Genomic DNA, 13,083 nt, shown 5'->3' on the forward strand with positions numbered 1-13,083 from the left:
AACTTGGCAGAGTTGATTGGAAGGGGAGCCGTGCAGGGAAGACGGTGGAGCTGCAATGGCAGGAGTTTGAGGTAATTCGGGAGGCACAGCAGAAATTCATCTGAAAGAAGACGAAACGTACTAAGGGGAGGATGAGGCAATCATGGCTGTCAGGGGAGATCAGGGACAGCATAAAGGGAAAAGCATACGATGTGGTGAAGATTAGTGGGAAGCCAGAGGATTGGTTGTTTTTAAAACGCAGCAGAAGATAACTAACAAAGCAGTAAGGGGGGAGAAGGTGAAATATGAGAGCAAACTAACTAATAGAATACTGCAGCAGTTCTCTTTTGATATCAAAATGATAGAGGCAGGAGTAAACATTGGACTGCTGGAAAATGAGCTTGGAACAATAGTAACAGGAGCAAAGAAATGATGGACAAATGGAATTTGTTCTTTACATCGGTTTTCACAGTGGAAGACACCAGCAGTGTACCAGAACTTCATGAGTTGGGATTAAAGGTGAGTGTAGTGGCCATCACTAAGAAGGTGCTACAGAAGCTTAAAGACCTGAAGGTAGGTAAATCATCCAGACCAGATGGGTTACACCCCAGTGTTCTGAAGGAGATAGCTGAGGAGATTGTAGAGGCATTGGTGGTGATTGTTCAGCAATCACTGGGACCAGGGAAGGTCTCAGAGGACTGGAAAATGGCTTGTGCAACACCACTGTTTGAGGGGTGGGAGGCAGAAAACAAGATTTCCTATGAGAGAGAGAGACCAGAATCTGTTTCCTATTTTGAACCAGAATAAAAACGTGGTTAGCCTGACCTCAGTCAGTGGTAAGATTTTACAGTACCTTATTAAGGGTAAGATCTTAGAATACTTGGAAGTACAAATTGGGCAGAGCCAGCATGTCTTCGTCAAAGGGAGGTCATGCCTAACAAATCTGTTAGAATTTTTTTGAGAAGGTAATGAGCAAGTTAGACAAAGGATAGCCAGTGGAATTGATCCATTTTGATTTCCAGAAGGCATTTGATAAAATACTACACAAGAAGCTACTAAATAAGAAAAGAGCCCATGGTGTTAGAGGCAAGGTAGTGGCATGGATAGTGGATTGTCTGAGAGGCAGAGAATAGGAATAGAGGGGTCTTTTTTCAGGATAACAGCCAGTGACTAGTGGACATCTGCAGAAATATGTGTTGGGGTCTCAACAATTCATGTTATATGAGTGATCTGGATGAAGGAACTGAGGACCTTGTTGCTAAGTTTGCAGATGATCCAAAAATAGGTGAAGAGACAGATGGTGTTGAGGAACCAGGAAGGCTGTGGAAGAGTAATCATTGGACTGCTGGAAAATGGACATGGTGGGCGAATGGGCAAACAAGTGGGAGAAGGGATACAATGTGGGAAAGTGAGGTTATGCATTTTGGAAGGAAGAATAGAGGCATAGTCTATATGTTCTAAATGGGGGGAAAGGCTTCGGAAGTTTGAAGCACGAGGGGATTTGACGCCTAGTTCAGGAATCTCTTAAGGTTAACATGCAGGTTCACTTGGTTAGGAAGGCAAATGCAATATTGGCCTTCATTTCAAGAAGGCTAGAATACAAGAGTAGAGACGTATGGTTGAGGCTGTGTAAAGTTCTGGTCAGATGGCAGTTGGGACATCGAGCAATTTTGGGCCCCCTATCCTGAGAAAGGACATGCTGGGGTTGGAAGGAGTCCCGAGGGAGGTGTACTAGAATGATCCCGGGATGAAAGGCTTGTCAAATGAGGAGCAGTTGAGGAAGCTAGGTCTGTACTTGGAATTTAGACGGATGAGTGGGGGATCTCTATTGAAACTTGTGGAATTTCTGTGGTCTGGATAGAATGGAATGTGAGATGTTTCCATTGGTAAGAGACTAAGAGCTGATGGGACAACCTCAGAATGAAGGGATGACCCTTTAGAACTGAGATGAGAAATTTATTCAGCCAGAGGATGAATCTGTGGAATTTATTGCCGCAGAGATCTGCTGGAGGCCACGTCATTGATCCTCTGTAAGGTAGAGAGAGGTTCTTGATTGGTTAGGGGGATAAAGGGTTATGGGGAAAACGCAGGAGAATGCGTTGAGAAACATGTCAGCCACAATTGAATGATGGAGCAGTTTCACTGGGGTGAATGGCCCAATTCTGCTCCCATATCTTATGGTCTTAATGGGACACTTGGAAATATTTACACAAATTTAAAAGATGCTTTATTAAATGCTTGAAGTGAATGGTTTCATGGTTTAAAATCTGAAGGGAGGGAAAGGTTCTGTTCTTGCCAAGATTTCCTAAGCGAGAGAGAGACAGACAGAATCCATTTCCTGTTCTGAATTGGAATAAAACGAGTTCATCTTCAGTTGTAAGCTGGGACTTTCAGTTGATTAGTCAGCAAACCTTTACAAGTGAGCCAGCTACGTTGTGCCTCTTGTAAACCCATGGAAACATCTACAGAACGGTGACTGAAAAGCAAAATTCTGATCACCTCATCAATAAGAATCCCTTTGTAGTGTTCTAAGCTGATGGATTGTAACTTTTCTTGCGGCTAGAGTGTAATTGCTTGAACTAAATATAAGAAATCTGATCCTTGCTTTCCTTTTAATGTGGACCTCAAAATCACATAAATTGGGGAAATGTGTAAACTTATTTTAAAATCTTTGACAATTCTGGCTTTAGTGGGACTTGATCTCCAGTACAATTGCCCAGTAAGTCAGGGCAAATTTTAGTATAAGTTCTCATGTTAGTAAGGAGTATATAGAAGGGCCAACAAGACTGGGTGTGCTGTTGTTTCTATTATTTGCACTGTTTCATTCCTTACTGACCTTTTTCTATGGCAAAGTGATATGTTTGAGTGGCTCACCAGAGTATTTCAGAAGGTAGTTGTGTCATCCGCATTATTCTGCAATTGGAGTCACGTGTAGGTCACGCTTGCTAAGCATGACTGACTCTCTTTCCCTAAAGGACATTAGGTGGGTTTTTATGACCATCAACAATGGTTTTCTGGTCACTATATTGTGGAGACCAGCTTTTAATTTCAGTTTACTGAGTTCTAGTCATTCTGAGTCTGGGCCTCTTGAATGCTAGGCCAGTGACGTTACCACTTTGCAACTGATTTAACCATTAATTGGAAAATCTGTTTCTAAAGGTCAAGCTTGGTGTTTCAAATGCATCACCTTATGAAGTAAATGTCTTTCATGAACAATTAGATACCTAAAAGGGTTAGGGTTTAAGTTTCCAACTTGAAAATTAAGAAGATTCAAGCTATTGCTTAAATAAATTTGTTATACATTGTAGTGCAAATATATTGAAATCTGGTCTTGAACTTAATTTGCAAGATTCCTTTTTGTGGGATCCCTCTATATTTCGAATTATCCGGCATACAGTTCATAGATTTTTGTTTGCATTTTTAAAAATCAATTCTGAAGGTTGCCAATTTGTTTTCCTTTGTTATTGAAACACTTTGAGTCTGTTGAGTTGTTCTAGTAATGTTTTCTTCCCCCACAGATATTTGCTCTAGTGCTTGATTCTGATAATCCTCAGCGGTTTACTATTGAATACATTAAAGGGCAGGTTTACAAGTATTCATCCACTGAAAGGTATGAGATTCTCTCTATCCTATTATAATTTGCTTTACACTGGGTGCTCAGAGGGACATATCTGGTTTTCAATTCTTGAAGAAATTCTCACAATGTTCAAGTGATTCATTTTTGGAACGTTTTAACATATAAACTGAACTCCAGGGAATTGTAGGCCTCTGTACCAACAGTTCTAAGTTTTCTGTTCATGAAACAAAATGGCTTGCATATAATATGGACTTTAATTTTCAGAAACATGCTCTTTCACAGCAGCAAGGCAGAGACAGAGGCTATGTGGCCCATCACGCCCGTGCTGACGCTTTCAGAAAGAGCTATCAGTTCATTGTATGTTCTGCCCTTTCTCCATAGTCCTGGAAATTATCATTTTGAGTAGTGCTTTGACTCCTTTTTGGTAGTTGCCATTGAGTCTGCAGGAATGTGCAAAGGATCATTGATCAATTGAGGGGGCAAAACTGACAGATGGAGTTCAGTGTATGGACCTGGACAATGATCTATTTCTGACATAAAATGGCTCAGAACTGTGGATCAGCCAAGAGACTGCGTTTTCAACGGCACAGATCACTTAAACTCGGGGGCAAGTCTAAAATAAATTGAAGCTAATAGAATGTTGACTTTGATTTCAAGCTGATGGGAATGTATATCATGTTACATCATACGAAGTTCTCATTACATCTTCTGGAGCATCACGTTCAGGTTTGCGCACCAAACCTTAAGGATGTGCAGTAAGTCCTGTGTATCTGCCAAATCATGAATTCGCCTATCTGTGCCAAAAAATAAGAATCAGCTACTTTTAGTGAGCTCTGTACTTGTGAACGTCATCGTTCATGACGGTTGTTGGGGAAAGAACACTCGCAGATAATAAGGAATGACTATATTTGTCCTGATGGGGGTATAGGACAAATTACCAGAATGACATTGAAGTTAAATTGTTATGATAAGTTGCATAATCTAGGCTTGTATTCCTGAGTGAAGATGATTTGAGGATTGATCTAATTGAGGTATTTAAAATAATCAAAAAGATTTAGTTGGGGTGGATAGAAATTATTTCCTTGTGTGTAGGAGGGGTTGATCTAAAAGAACCCTGACGTTAGAGCTAGATAGTTTCGGAGTCATATCAGGTAGCCCTCCTTCATACAAAAATTATTGAGATTCTGGAACACTCCTCCTAAAACCTGAGTTCAATTAAAAATGTCAAAACTGATCTTTATTTTTCCCAAAGATAGTGAAATTTGTAAAACAAATACAGATAGAAGGAATTAAGATATAGGTAAGTCATTCACTGGCAGAAAATGCTGGATTGCTGTCTGGTCTACTGCAGTTCCAATGGTCTTTTCAGGAAGTGCGTTCCAGGTCTAACTTCTCTTCTCATCCCATCCCCCTCCCCCTCCCCATCCCACCACCAACCAACCCAGCATTACTGTCTAATTATTTTCAATCTGTACCTTCTGCTAGTGACCTTGCTACAAGAGGAAAGCTTCTCATTATCTAGTTTGTTTAAAGAAAAAACTCTAAATTTAAAATCTATTAAATTCTCTGATTACATTTCCTCTTGACCTTTTCCTAATTGAATCTTCCAATTTCTTGGGCTACCACATCTAAAATGCTTTGTCCCTGATGCTGTTTGGCAAATCTTTCATTCTGTCTAGAGCACAGAATTATGGTCAGTACTTCAGCTTAACCAGTGATTTATAAATATATGCTAAACCTTTTGGTTTTGTACTATGTGCCTCTAAAAACCTTGCATAGTTTCAAACTGCCTTTTAGTAACTCATTCTGCTGCCTTTGTGGATTTGTGTATATGAATTCTCAGGTCTCTCTCTTCCTAACTCCTGTTAAAATTGTACCATTTATATTGCCTGTCCTCACTTCTTCCTTCCTGTGTTGAATTTCTTCTGCCGGCTGTTTGCCCTTCTGTAGTTTGCTGTTTTGATTGGTTATTACATTTGCAAAATTTGTGACAGCAAGTTTTTGAAGTCCAGTTCATTGTGTCAAAGAGCAGATATTTTTAACCTTTTTAAATATAGCCACTTGTTTTACATAGTTCTCCCTGCCGCTTCTAAGTTTGGTATAGTGTAGCACTACTTTTTTTTTTGTTTGCAGTACCGTTGGGAGTGTAAAATATGTGCCTCTAATCTGATTTAGCTTCCTCAGTCTCCCTCTGTTACAGCTACATTAGTTTCTCATGCTGAAGTAGAAGCAGGTTTTTAAAGTTTTTTTTTGTCTTTTTTAACTGACTTGATTGGCAACTCCATTAAAGGTACACTACTTGTCCCACAATTTTGAGCACTGGAGACAATTTTACTAGTGGGAAATGATTATGGAAAAGAGAAATGTTATTGCAGGTTCCTTGTGCAATTTTAGGGTGAATACCCACGTTGGGGAGAAAGTATTTAAGTCTTCAGTTTATAACATAAACATGGCTCAAAAGATTAAATAATCATGTTGTAGAGTTATCAGATCAAGTTCTTTTAACTTTTCAGCATAATGCCAAGAGCAGCACCAGACCATGTAACTAGCATGTTTATGTATGATTTATTCAATATTAAAATCCAAGTTATTCAGCATAGTTTTTTGTGTAAAGAACAAGGATGATTGCTCTGGACTGGTACTGTAAAGTCTAAACTTCAGTCATGTCCTTCCATGTTGATGTTCTAGGAGGAGCGTAGTTTCTTAAATTGCAGGTCTGAGGAATGAATTTATATATCTAAGCCTTTTTGTCTTTGAAGAATTGCCAGACTTTGGCAGAGCAGATGCAGAAAGTATCTTGCTTCACTCGTTCTGTCTCTCGCTCGGTCTCTTTTCCCATGCCCCACCACCATCAACCTTTTAAAACTAAAAGATGGTGCAACCTGGATGTGTTTCCTTTGACATGATAAGCTGGACTTTGTAAACTTTAAGTTACCAACCAAAATACTTGATCGTGATTTGAGTTGAACCTTTTTAAAAAGCTATTTTAGCTAAACTGTCTGTAGTTAAGAGATAGCATGGACTACATATGGAACTGGATAAAGTCAATAAAATGATTGTTTGAAGATCATTATAGAAACTAAGGAATTGATGTTGTAGAGTTCTTTGTTAACATTTTCTACCCTAAAGTATCAATCAACTGAGACTGAAACACATCAGTCTCATTACTGATGACATTAATTCACGTAAACTTTCTAGGTAAAGATGCTATTTCATCTTGTCTGTGGAGTGCAAATCTGTAAGCACAATATGATCAGTTGTCAGTCTCGAGTGATAAGGAAACAAGTTTTCGTCTTCAAACCACTTGCTTGCTCAGAATCATTGTAATCCTTTGCTTTCATTTCCAAACTCTCTAGAAGTCTATTAATGAGCCGATCAACCATCAATGGACTTTTTTCTTTCAGTTGCCTTCTCGTGGTTTCAATTAGCAGTTATCTTGCTGTCTTTGTTAACCTTGTTGTTAGCTTATTGCTCGTAGCCAATGATCTCCAAAAGTGCAGAGTTTATCTGTGATACAATAATAGGAAGCATGGCACTGTTTGATCAAATGTAACAATTTCCTCATGCTCCTTGTACACTGTTCCCAGTATTGCTTTGTAGATTGTCAATCCCAAGTTAGTCTGTTTGCAGTTTCATTGCAAATGGGGTTTCACGCATCTGGTGATACTTTTAATCAGGCTTTGCTTTTTTAAGCCAAGTGTTTACCCTGTTAATCCAAGGGTTTCAATTTCTTTCTTGTCTCTGTTTCCTGATGAATTTCACCTCAATAGTTCCTGTTTTTGCGTAAAACATTGTTTGGAAGAGCAGGCTTCAAAAATCCCCATTCAGAATCCTTCAGTGTTCACGATATGATTTATTCATTGCTTACCTTACATGAATTAGAGGTTTATATATTAGAATAGCTTCATAAGTGTTGAGGACTAGATGGTATTGTTACTCTGGTTGACTTTGTATTTTTGAGACTCTCAGCTTGATTATTAAGAAGTTAATAAAACGTAAATAAGGAATTTGATTAACTATGAAAGTGGTAGGTATATGTATAACTAAAGTTTTTTTTTATGTCTAATGTATCAATTCTAAGCAGCTTTATCTTCCTTTACTTAGAGACTCCTTAATGGCTAGCTTGCTAGATGGTGTGAGAGCTTCTGGTAACAGAGATGTGTGTGTAAGGATGATACCAACTCCGAAAGGGCAGAGATGGGGGCTGCTGAGTATGCCGGTGGATGAAGAAGTAGAAAGTCTACATCTTCGGTTTCTAAATGCTCCTCCAAGTAAGTGCATTTGATTTGTCAAATCAGCAACAATGTTCCTAGTGCATCTTTGCTTCACATTTCTGGTAATAACCATTGCTTTGAATGACAAGCTATTGCATAATTCAGTTTTATAGTTTTGCTGCAATTCACTTCAGTTTTATCTTTGTGCAATGTCAGCTATAGTTGTCCTACAATATGCATTAACACAAACATTTCAAATGTTCTTCTTTGAATCACTTTACAGTTTTGCACTATAAAGTTGTGGTTTGGCATATTTAAAAAGATCTTCATGTTTGCTGCCCACTTGGCTTTGAAAAGTCTATAAATCACTTCTGTCCAAAATCTCAAAGCATGAGCAGTTATTAAAATATAATATTAGTTCAAAGATGCATACAGTTGAAGATAACTTTACAATCGATGGAGTGTACATTTTGGTTAATTATTCTGTTACTGTACTCAAATTTCTTTAATGTTGCATTTCAGATGGCAGTTTTTCAGATGCAGTGTTTAGGTTTAATGCGAACATCTCATACAGTGGAGTTCTGCATGCAGTGACTCAAGATGTAAGAGCAATTTTCCTTTAAAGCCTTGCAAGTCTTTCAAACGTTTTTTTGCATGAGGTGGTAAGCTTTAAAGAGAATTGCCTGTTTTCTGCAGGGCCTTTTTTCTGAGAACAAAGAGAAACTTATTAATAATGCTATCACGGCGTTACTGTCTCAAGAAGGCGATCAAACTGCTAATAATGCAGAACTGGAGAGCCAGTTTCAGGCTGTGAGACGACTGGTTGCTTCGAAGGCTGGTTTTCAAGCGTTTACAAAACTTCCGAAGTAAGCAATCTATTTATTATATCAAAAGGCCCCCTGGCTTGCAGGTGGCCATGAATTGGGATGATCAAACTAGTTTTAAAAGTTGTACTTGTTGTATACAGAAATCCTTCAAGTACAAATTTTCCAGAACTAAAACAGTAAATCTGCTACAGTGAACTAATCAACCGTTGTAGGAACGGAATGGTTTAGCTTAGGTATAGAGTAGGTGTGACACACCAATGGTTTGTCAGTAAATCCTGAACATGAATTTGGTTGAGATGTTTGATGCAAGTGCAGGTGGTTGTTGTGGAAATGTAAAATCTTTCACTATGCTTATTTCCTGCAGTGACTTGCATTTTCTTTCTGCTCATGAATGTTATCAATGCCTACAACTGGAAGAAGATTTCCTTGTGCTTTTTCTAGGTTCTTTTGCGCATTGCCATGTCCCTTTCTCTCAATTGAAGGTTTACTACAAACAGACCCTTTAACTGGCTCAGTTTGATCAAAATGACAACGTAAAGTGCTTTTATAAGGAACCTGAGCAGCATGCATCATAGGGCTGCATGATTGAAGAGTATTATCGTGACTGCAAGGTGTAGATTGTAGGGGGGGGGGGGAAACACAAACTGTAGGCAACCTAGTAAAGTAAATAGACTAGTTGTGTATAATACCATAATGTACGATTTGGTTATTGTTTAGAGAATGTACAATTTCAGGAAGACTCACGTTAGCGTTATGACCAAGAGCCTAGGGTCTTGCAGCCACCCTTCAGTAATTAGTGCAGACTTGGTGATAATACACAATGATAGAGTTTGTGATCAGTATTGAAACCAGGCGCACTTTTTTCCTCAACCTCCAGTGAGAGTCTAATGATCTCCTATGGCAAGAACTTTTAACAGTTAATGTGCAGTTTATAAACTTCTGTATATTTTCAGCTGAATTATGCTGACAACGTCACATTTGGTTTGCAAACATTGTGAGCCGTGGTGTTTCTGTAGATTTTGTCACTGTTTGTAATGTGTGACCTTTTTTCCCTATGTTGTACGTTCAGATTTCGAGAAAGGCTGGGTGTGAAAACAGTAAAGGCTTTAAAAAGAAACCATGATGGTGTTACACACGCTGCCATCGATGTGCTGTGTGCTCTGATGTGTGTAAGTGTAGTGTAATGTTAAAATTTTATTCACAATCCCCTCAGATCCAACAACACCTGCATGCAAAATAATCAAAACGTTGAGTAAAATTGCTCACTATATTCTTTGCTGTGCAAGTAGAGATCTAATTTCCCCTCCCATTTTTCCCAATACATTGCAGTTTAAGTAGTCATTGAAACTTGTATTAGAGAAAGTGGCTGTTGAGCCTAACAACAGGCTCTTTTGAAAGAGCTGTTCAATTAGTACTACTTGATTGCTTTCCCAGAAAACTCCAACTTTTAATGGATTTATTCACTTCCCTTGCAAATGTAATATTGAATCTGCTCCTGCCACCCTGTTGGGTAACATTTCCAAATCAAAACTTGGTGTGTATTTTTAAAAAAATCATCATACCTAGGCAGCTTTTTGCTCTTGGTCTTGAATCTGTGCTCTGTATGTTGATCCCGTTACCAGAGGAACAGTTTCTTCCTATCAGTCTGCTGTAACAAAATTCTGAACAATTCTTTTTGATTAACCTTTTATTTTATTAAAGAACAATCCTAGCTTCTCTGGTTTCTTCCCACAGCTGGGATCCTTCATCTCTGCTACTAGTCTCGTAAATTGGGAGGGTGGTGGGAGGAAGAGAGAATAGTGACTACTGCCACTGTAAAGTTTCTGGACCTGTTTCAAATCTGTCCACAACTTTACCCCATCCTGTTCTGACATTTAAAATTTTTATTTGTTGCTCTTTGCTTCCCAACACACCGAGGGGAGAGTCACCATTACAATTAAAGATGGAATAGTATTTATATACTGCATTGTCTTGTGAGGAAAATCTTAAGGGGATGAAGCATAGTATACCCCTTCCCCACACATCAAAAAGGGCGTGGTTTTTTTTGCATTTTTGGAATAAATCAACATCCGTAAAAGGATGCTAAGTCCCATTTGGCAGCATAGCGTTGGTTTGTGACAAGTTGATGTAATGAAGACATTATTTTGAGGTGATAAAATTAATATTTTGCACAAAGACTGATACCTGTGAATTTTATCTGGAAATTTTACATCTCTGCATTCATGAATGAGTACAGTTTAATTGATTTTCATAGGAAATTCGAAAGGTGATAAACCTGCCTCCAAATTTACTGTGCACGTGTGTGTATATATCCCGTATCTTTAAAGATACTTGGGTTTATTGCTAAAAATGCTTTAATTTGTTAATAGTGCATGTCTTGGGATAGTATGAATTTGAAATTCATTAGTTATTTTGAAAAATTAATTACTTGTTTAATTTTATCAAATTTAGCCTATGCATGATGACTATGATTTGAGACAAGAGCAGCTGAACAAAGCATCACTTCTCTCTTCAAAGAAGTTTTTAGAAAATTTACTTGATAAGTTCAATGCCCATGTGGTAAGTCTGTTTCATATAACATGGTGAAACTTCATAATTTTAGTAATTATCTCATTTCATTACATTGTGGAACTTCTTAAACAGCCATACTTCAGAACTGCAATCATATATCAGGAGCCACATTATGTCACATTAATAAAAACCAGTTGAACTGCAAAGGCTGTTCAAAATACCACAGCTAATGTTCTCATGACTGCAAATTGTATAATTGTACACTGATATGTTTTGGTGAATTTGAGGGCTTGTGCTTTTGTCTTCAGTTTTATTCTTTCCCACTCAGTTGTGCACGGTCCAGTGAATGATTGCACAAATAGATTGGAGTCCACAAGTTCCTGTGAACTCTTCAGTAGTGGAAATCCAGCACCACTATTCCCCTGAGTATCAATAATAAGCAAGTTTAATTAAACCGCTGGAGGTAATGCCCGGTTCTACCAAATTGACTAACTTGGGTTAAAAGAATAGGCATGCCAGGTTTTTTCACTAACAATAAAATATTTAAGCTATCTGCTTTTAAATAATGGCAAGAACAAAACATGAGTTGCTAACTTAAACTCCCTACCCGTTTTTAGAATTCGCACACTCCTTCAAACAGGTAAACAACAAAATATTGTGGGGAGGGGAAAAAGGTACACCGTTCTAGCACCAGTATGGATCACTGACATTGAGTTTTCTTTTGACTCTCTTGTTGTGGATACACCGAGTTTGTTTTTCTGACTGGTTGAGATTTTGCTGGAGAAAGGTGAGGGAGAGTAGCTAGCCACTAGGGATTTCTTTTCTCCTCTCCACATAGAAGAGAGAACGAGAAATGGATGCTTTGTTGCAGGCTGTGTTTTTGGCTGTCGCCACCTGCCCATGAATCAGTCAAGTGGCTGTTACTTTGCTGAGCCCACCTAAACCTGAAACAACTGGTCCCAATTGGAAAAAACAATCAAAAGACTGTCTCTGGGCAAAATTGCCCTGAACGCGCACATGCAGTCACTGGTGCAATTTTGTCTAGAATTCTCCTTGAATAAGGCAACATTGTATATACAACTGTTTCGGTAACTTGCTTTTAAAACTGCAAATACCTTCTTAAACAGTTCCCTTGGTTTAAAGCAGGATCTCTTTTGTGTTCAGTCCACTTTTTTTTTTAAAAAAGTGGTTTTTGCACAGAGGTGATATGTTTGAGTGAAAACATAATGTGTTGGGCATTAAATAAGATTAAGAAATATTAGACCAAGGAAAGGGAGACCTCTTCTACACCTGGCAATACTTTTGTGGGATCACTGTTTTGGAAAATCTCTCTCATGCCTAGTTTTCTGCATCAATGGGCTTTATAAGCCTGATCCTGTTGCAGAGCAGTAGATTAAACATGAGCCTGCCAACTGGGCACCAGGATTCCTAAATCACTGCGTGTTGTTGCTTAGCGTCAAAAATCATGCAAATGATGCTCAAGAATGCAATGCCAATAAGAAATAGATTATGGGCTTTGTGTTATTTTAGAGGAGTTTCACTTTAGATCTATCCCGATGAGTATTTGCATGTACTGTGTGTGTCTCTCTCTCTCATTAACTGTACCTCAACTTGGATGGAAGCCAAGGCACAGGAAGTGGTAAGATTTGAATCAGAAGACTTGAGAATAGCTTTCAAAAAGTCTGAAGACAAGGAGATGATACAGTGAGATAAGGGAAAAATGTGTGAAAGCAAAATGTTGGTAAAGTGCAGGTGGCTGTGTTGAAAATCAACTAATAAAATTCATGTAAGAACTTAGTTTGAGCCTTTGCACTAGGTGTATTGAGTCCTGACACATCCTTGCACAATATTTACCTGATATGTATGTACGTGTGCACACAAGTAACCATTGGTATGTGTTTCAGAGATAGTAGGAACTGCAGATGCTGGAGAATCTGAGATAACAAGGTGTAGAGCTGGATGAACACAGCAGGCC

The 13,083-nt window shown here is 38.5% G+C and overlaps 2 protein-coding genes across 3 annotated transcripts in view; both read left to right on the forward strand.

Annotated features, from left to right (window-relative positions):
- Positions 1-13,083, forward strand: part of ripk1l (receptor (TNFRSF)-interacting serine-threonine kinase 1, like) — a 171,643-nt gene that overhangs the window by 36,965 nt on the left and 121,595 nt on the right. The gene's annotated exons all lie outside the window — the stretch shown is intronic.
- LOC125485603 (dnaJ homolog subfamily C member 13-like) overlaps positions 412-13,083 on the forward strand; it is a 23,884-nt gene continuing 11,212 nt past the window's right edge. Inside the window, exons 1-7 of the mRNA XM_048609143.1 lie at positions 412-498; positions 3,498-3,589; positions 7,661-7,827; positions 8,293-8,372; positions 8,467-8,636; positions 9,667-9,766; positions 11,049-11,156. Coding sequence (XP_048465100.1) covers positions 412-498; positions 3,498-3,589; positions 7,661-7,827; positions 8,293-8,372; positions 8,467-8,636; positions 9,667-9,766; positions 11,049-11,156 — 804 coding nt within the window. The remainder of the gene's footprint in view (positions 499-3,497; positions 3,590-7,660; positions 7,828-8,292; positions 8,373-8,466; positions 8,637-9,666; positions 9,767-11,048; positions 11,157-13,083) is intronic.

The sequence above is a fragment of the Rhincodon typus genome, chromosome 2 (genome assembly GCF_021869965.1).
Source record: "Rhincodon typus isolate 14 chromosome 2, sRhiTyp1.1, whole genome shotgun sequence".
Classification (NCBI taxonomy): Eukaryota; Metazoa; Chordata; class Chondrichthyes; order Orectolobiformes; family Rhincodontidae; genus Rhincodon; species Rhincodon typus.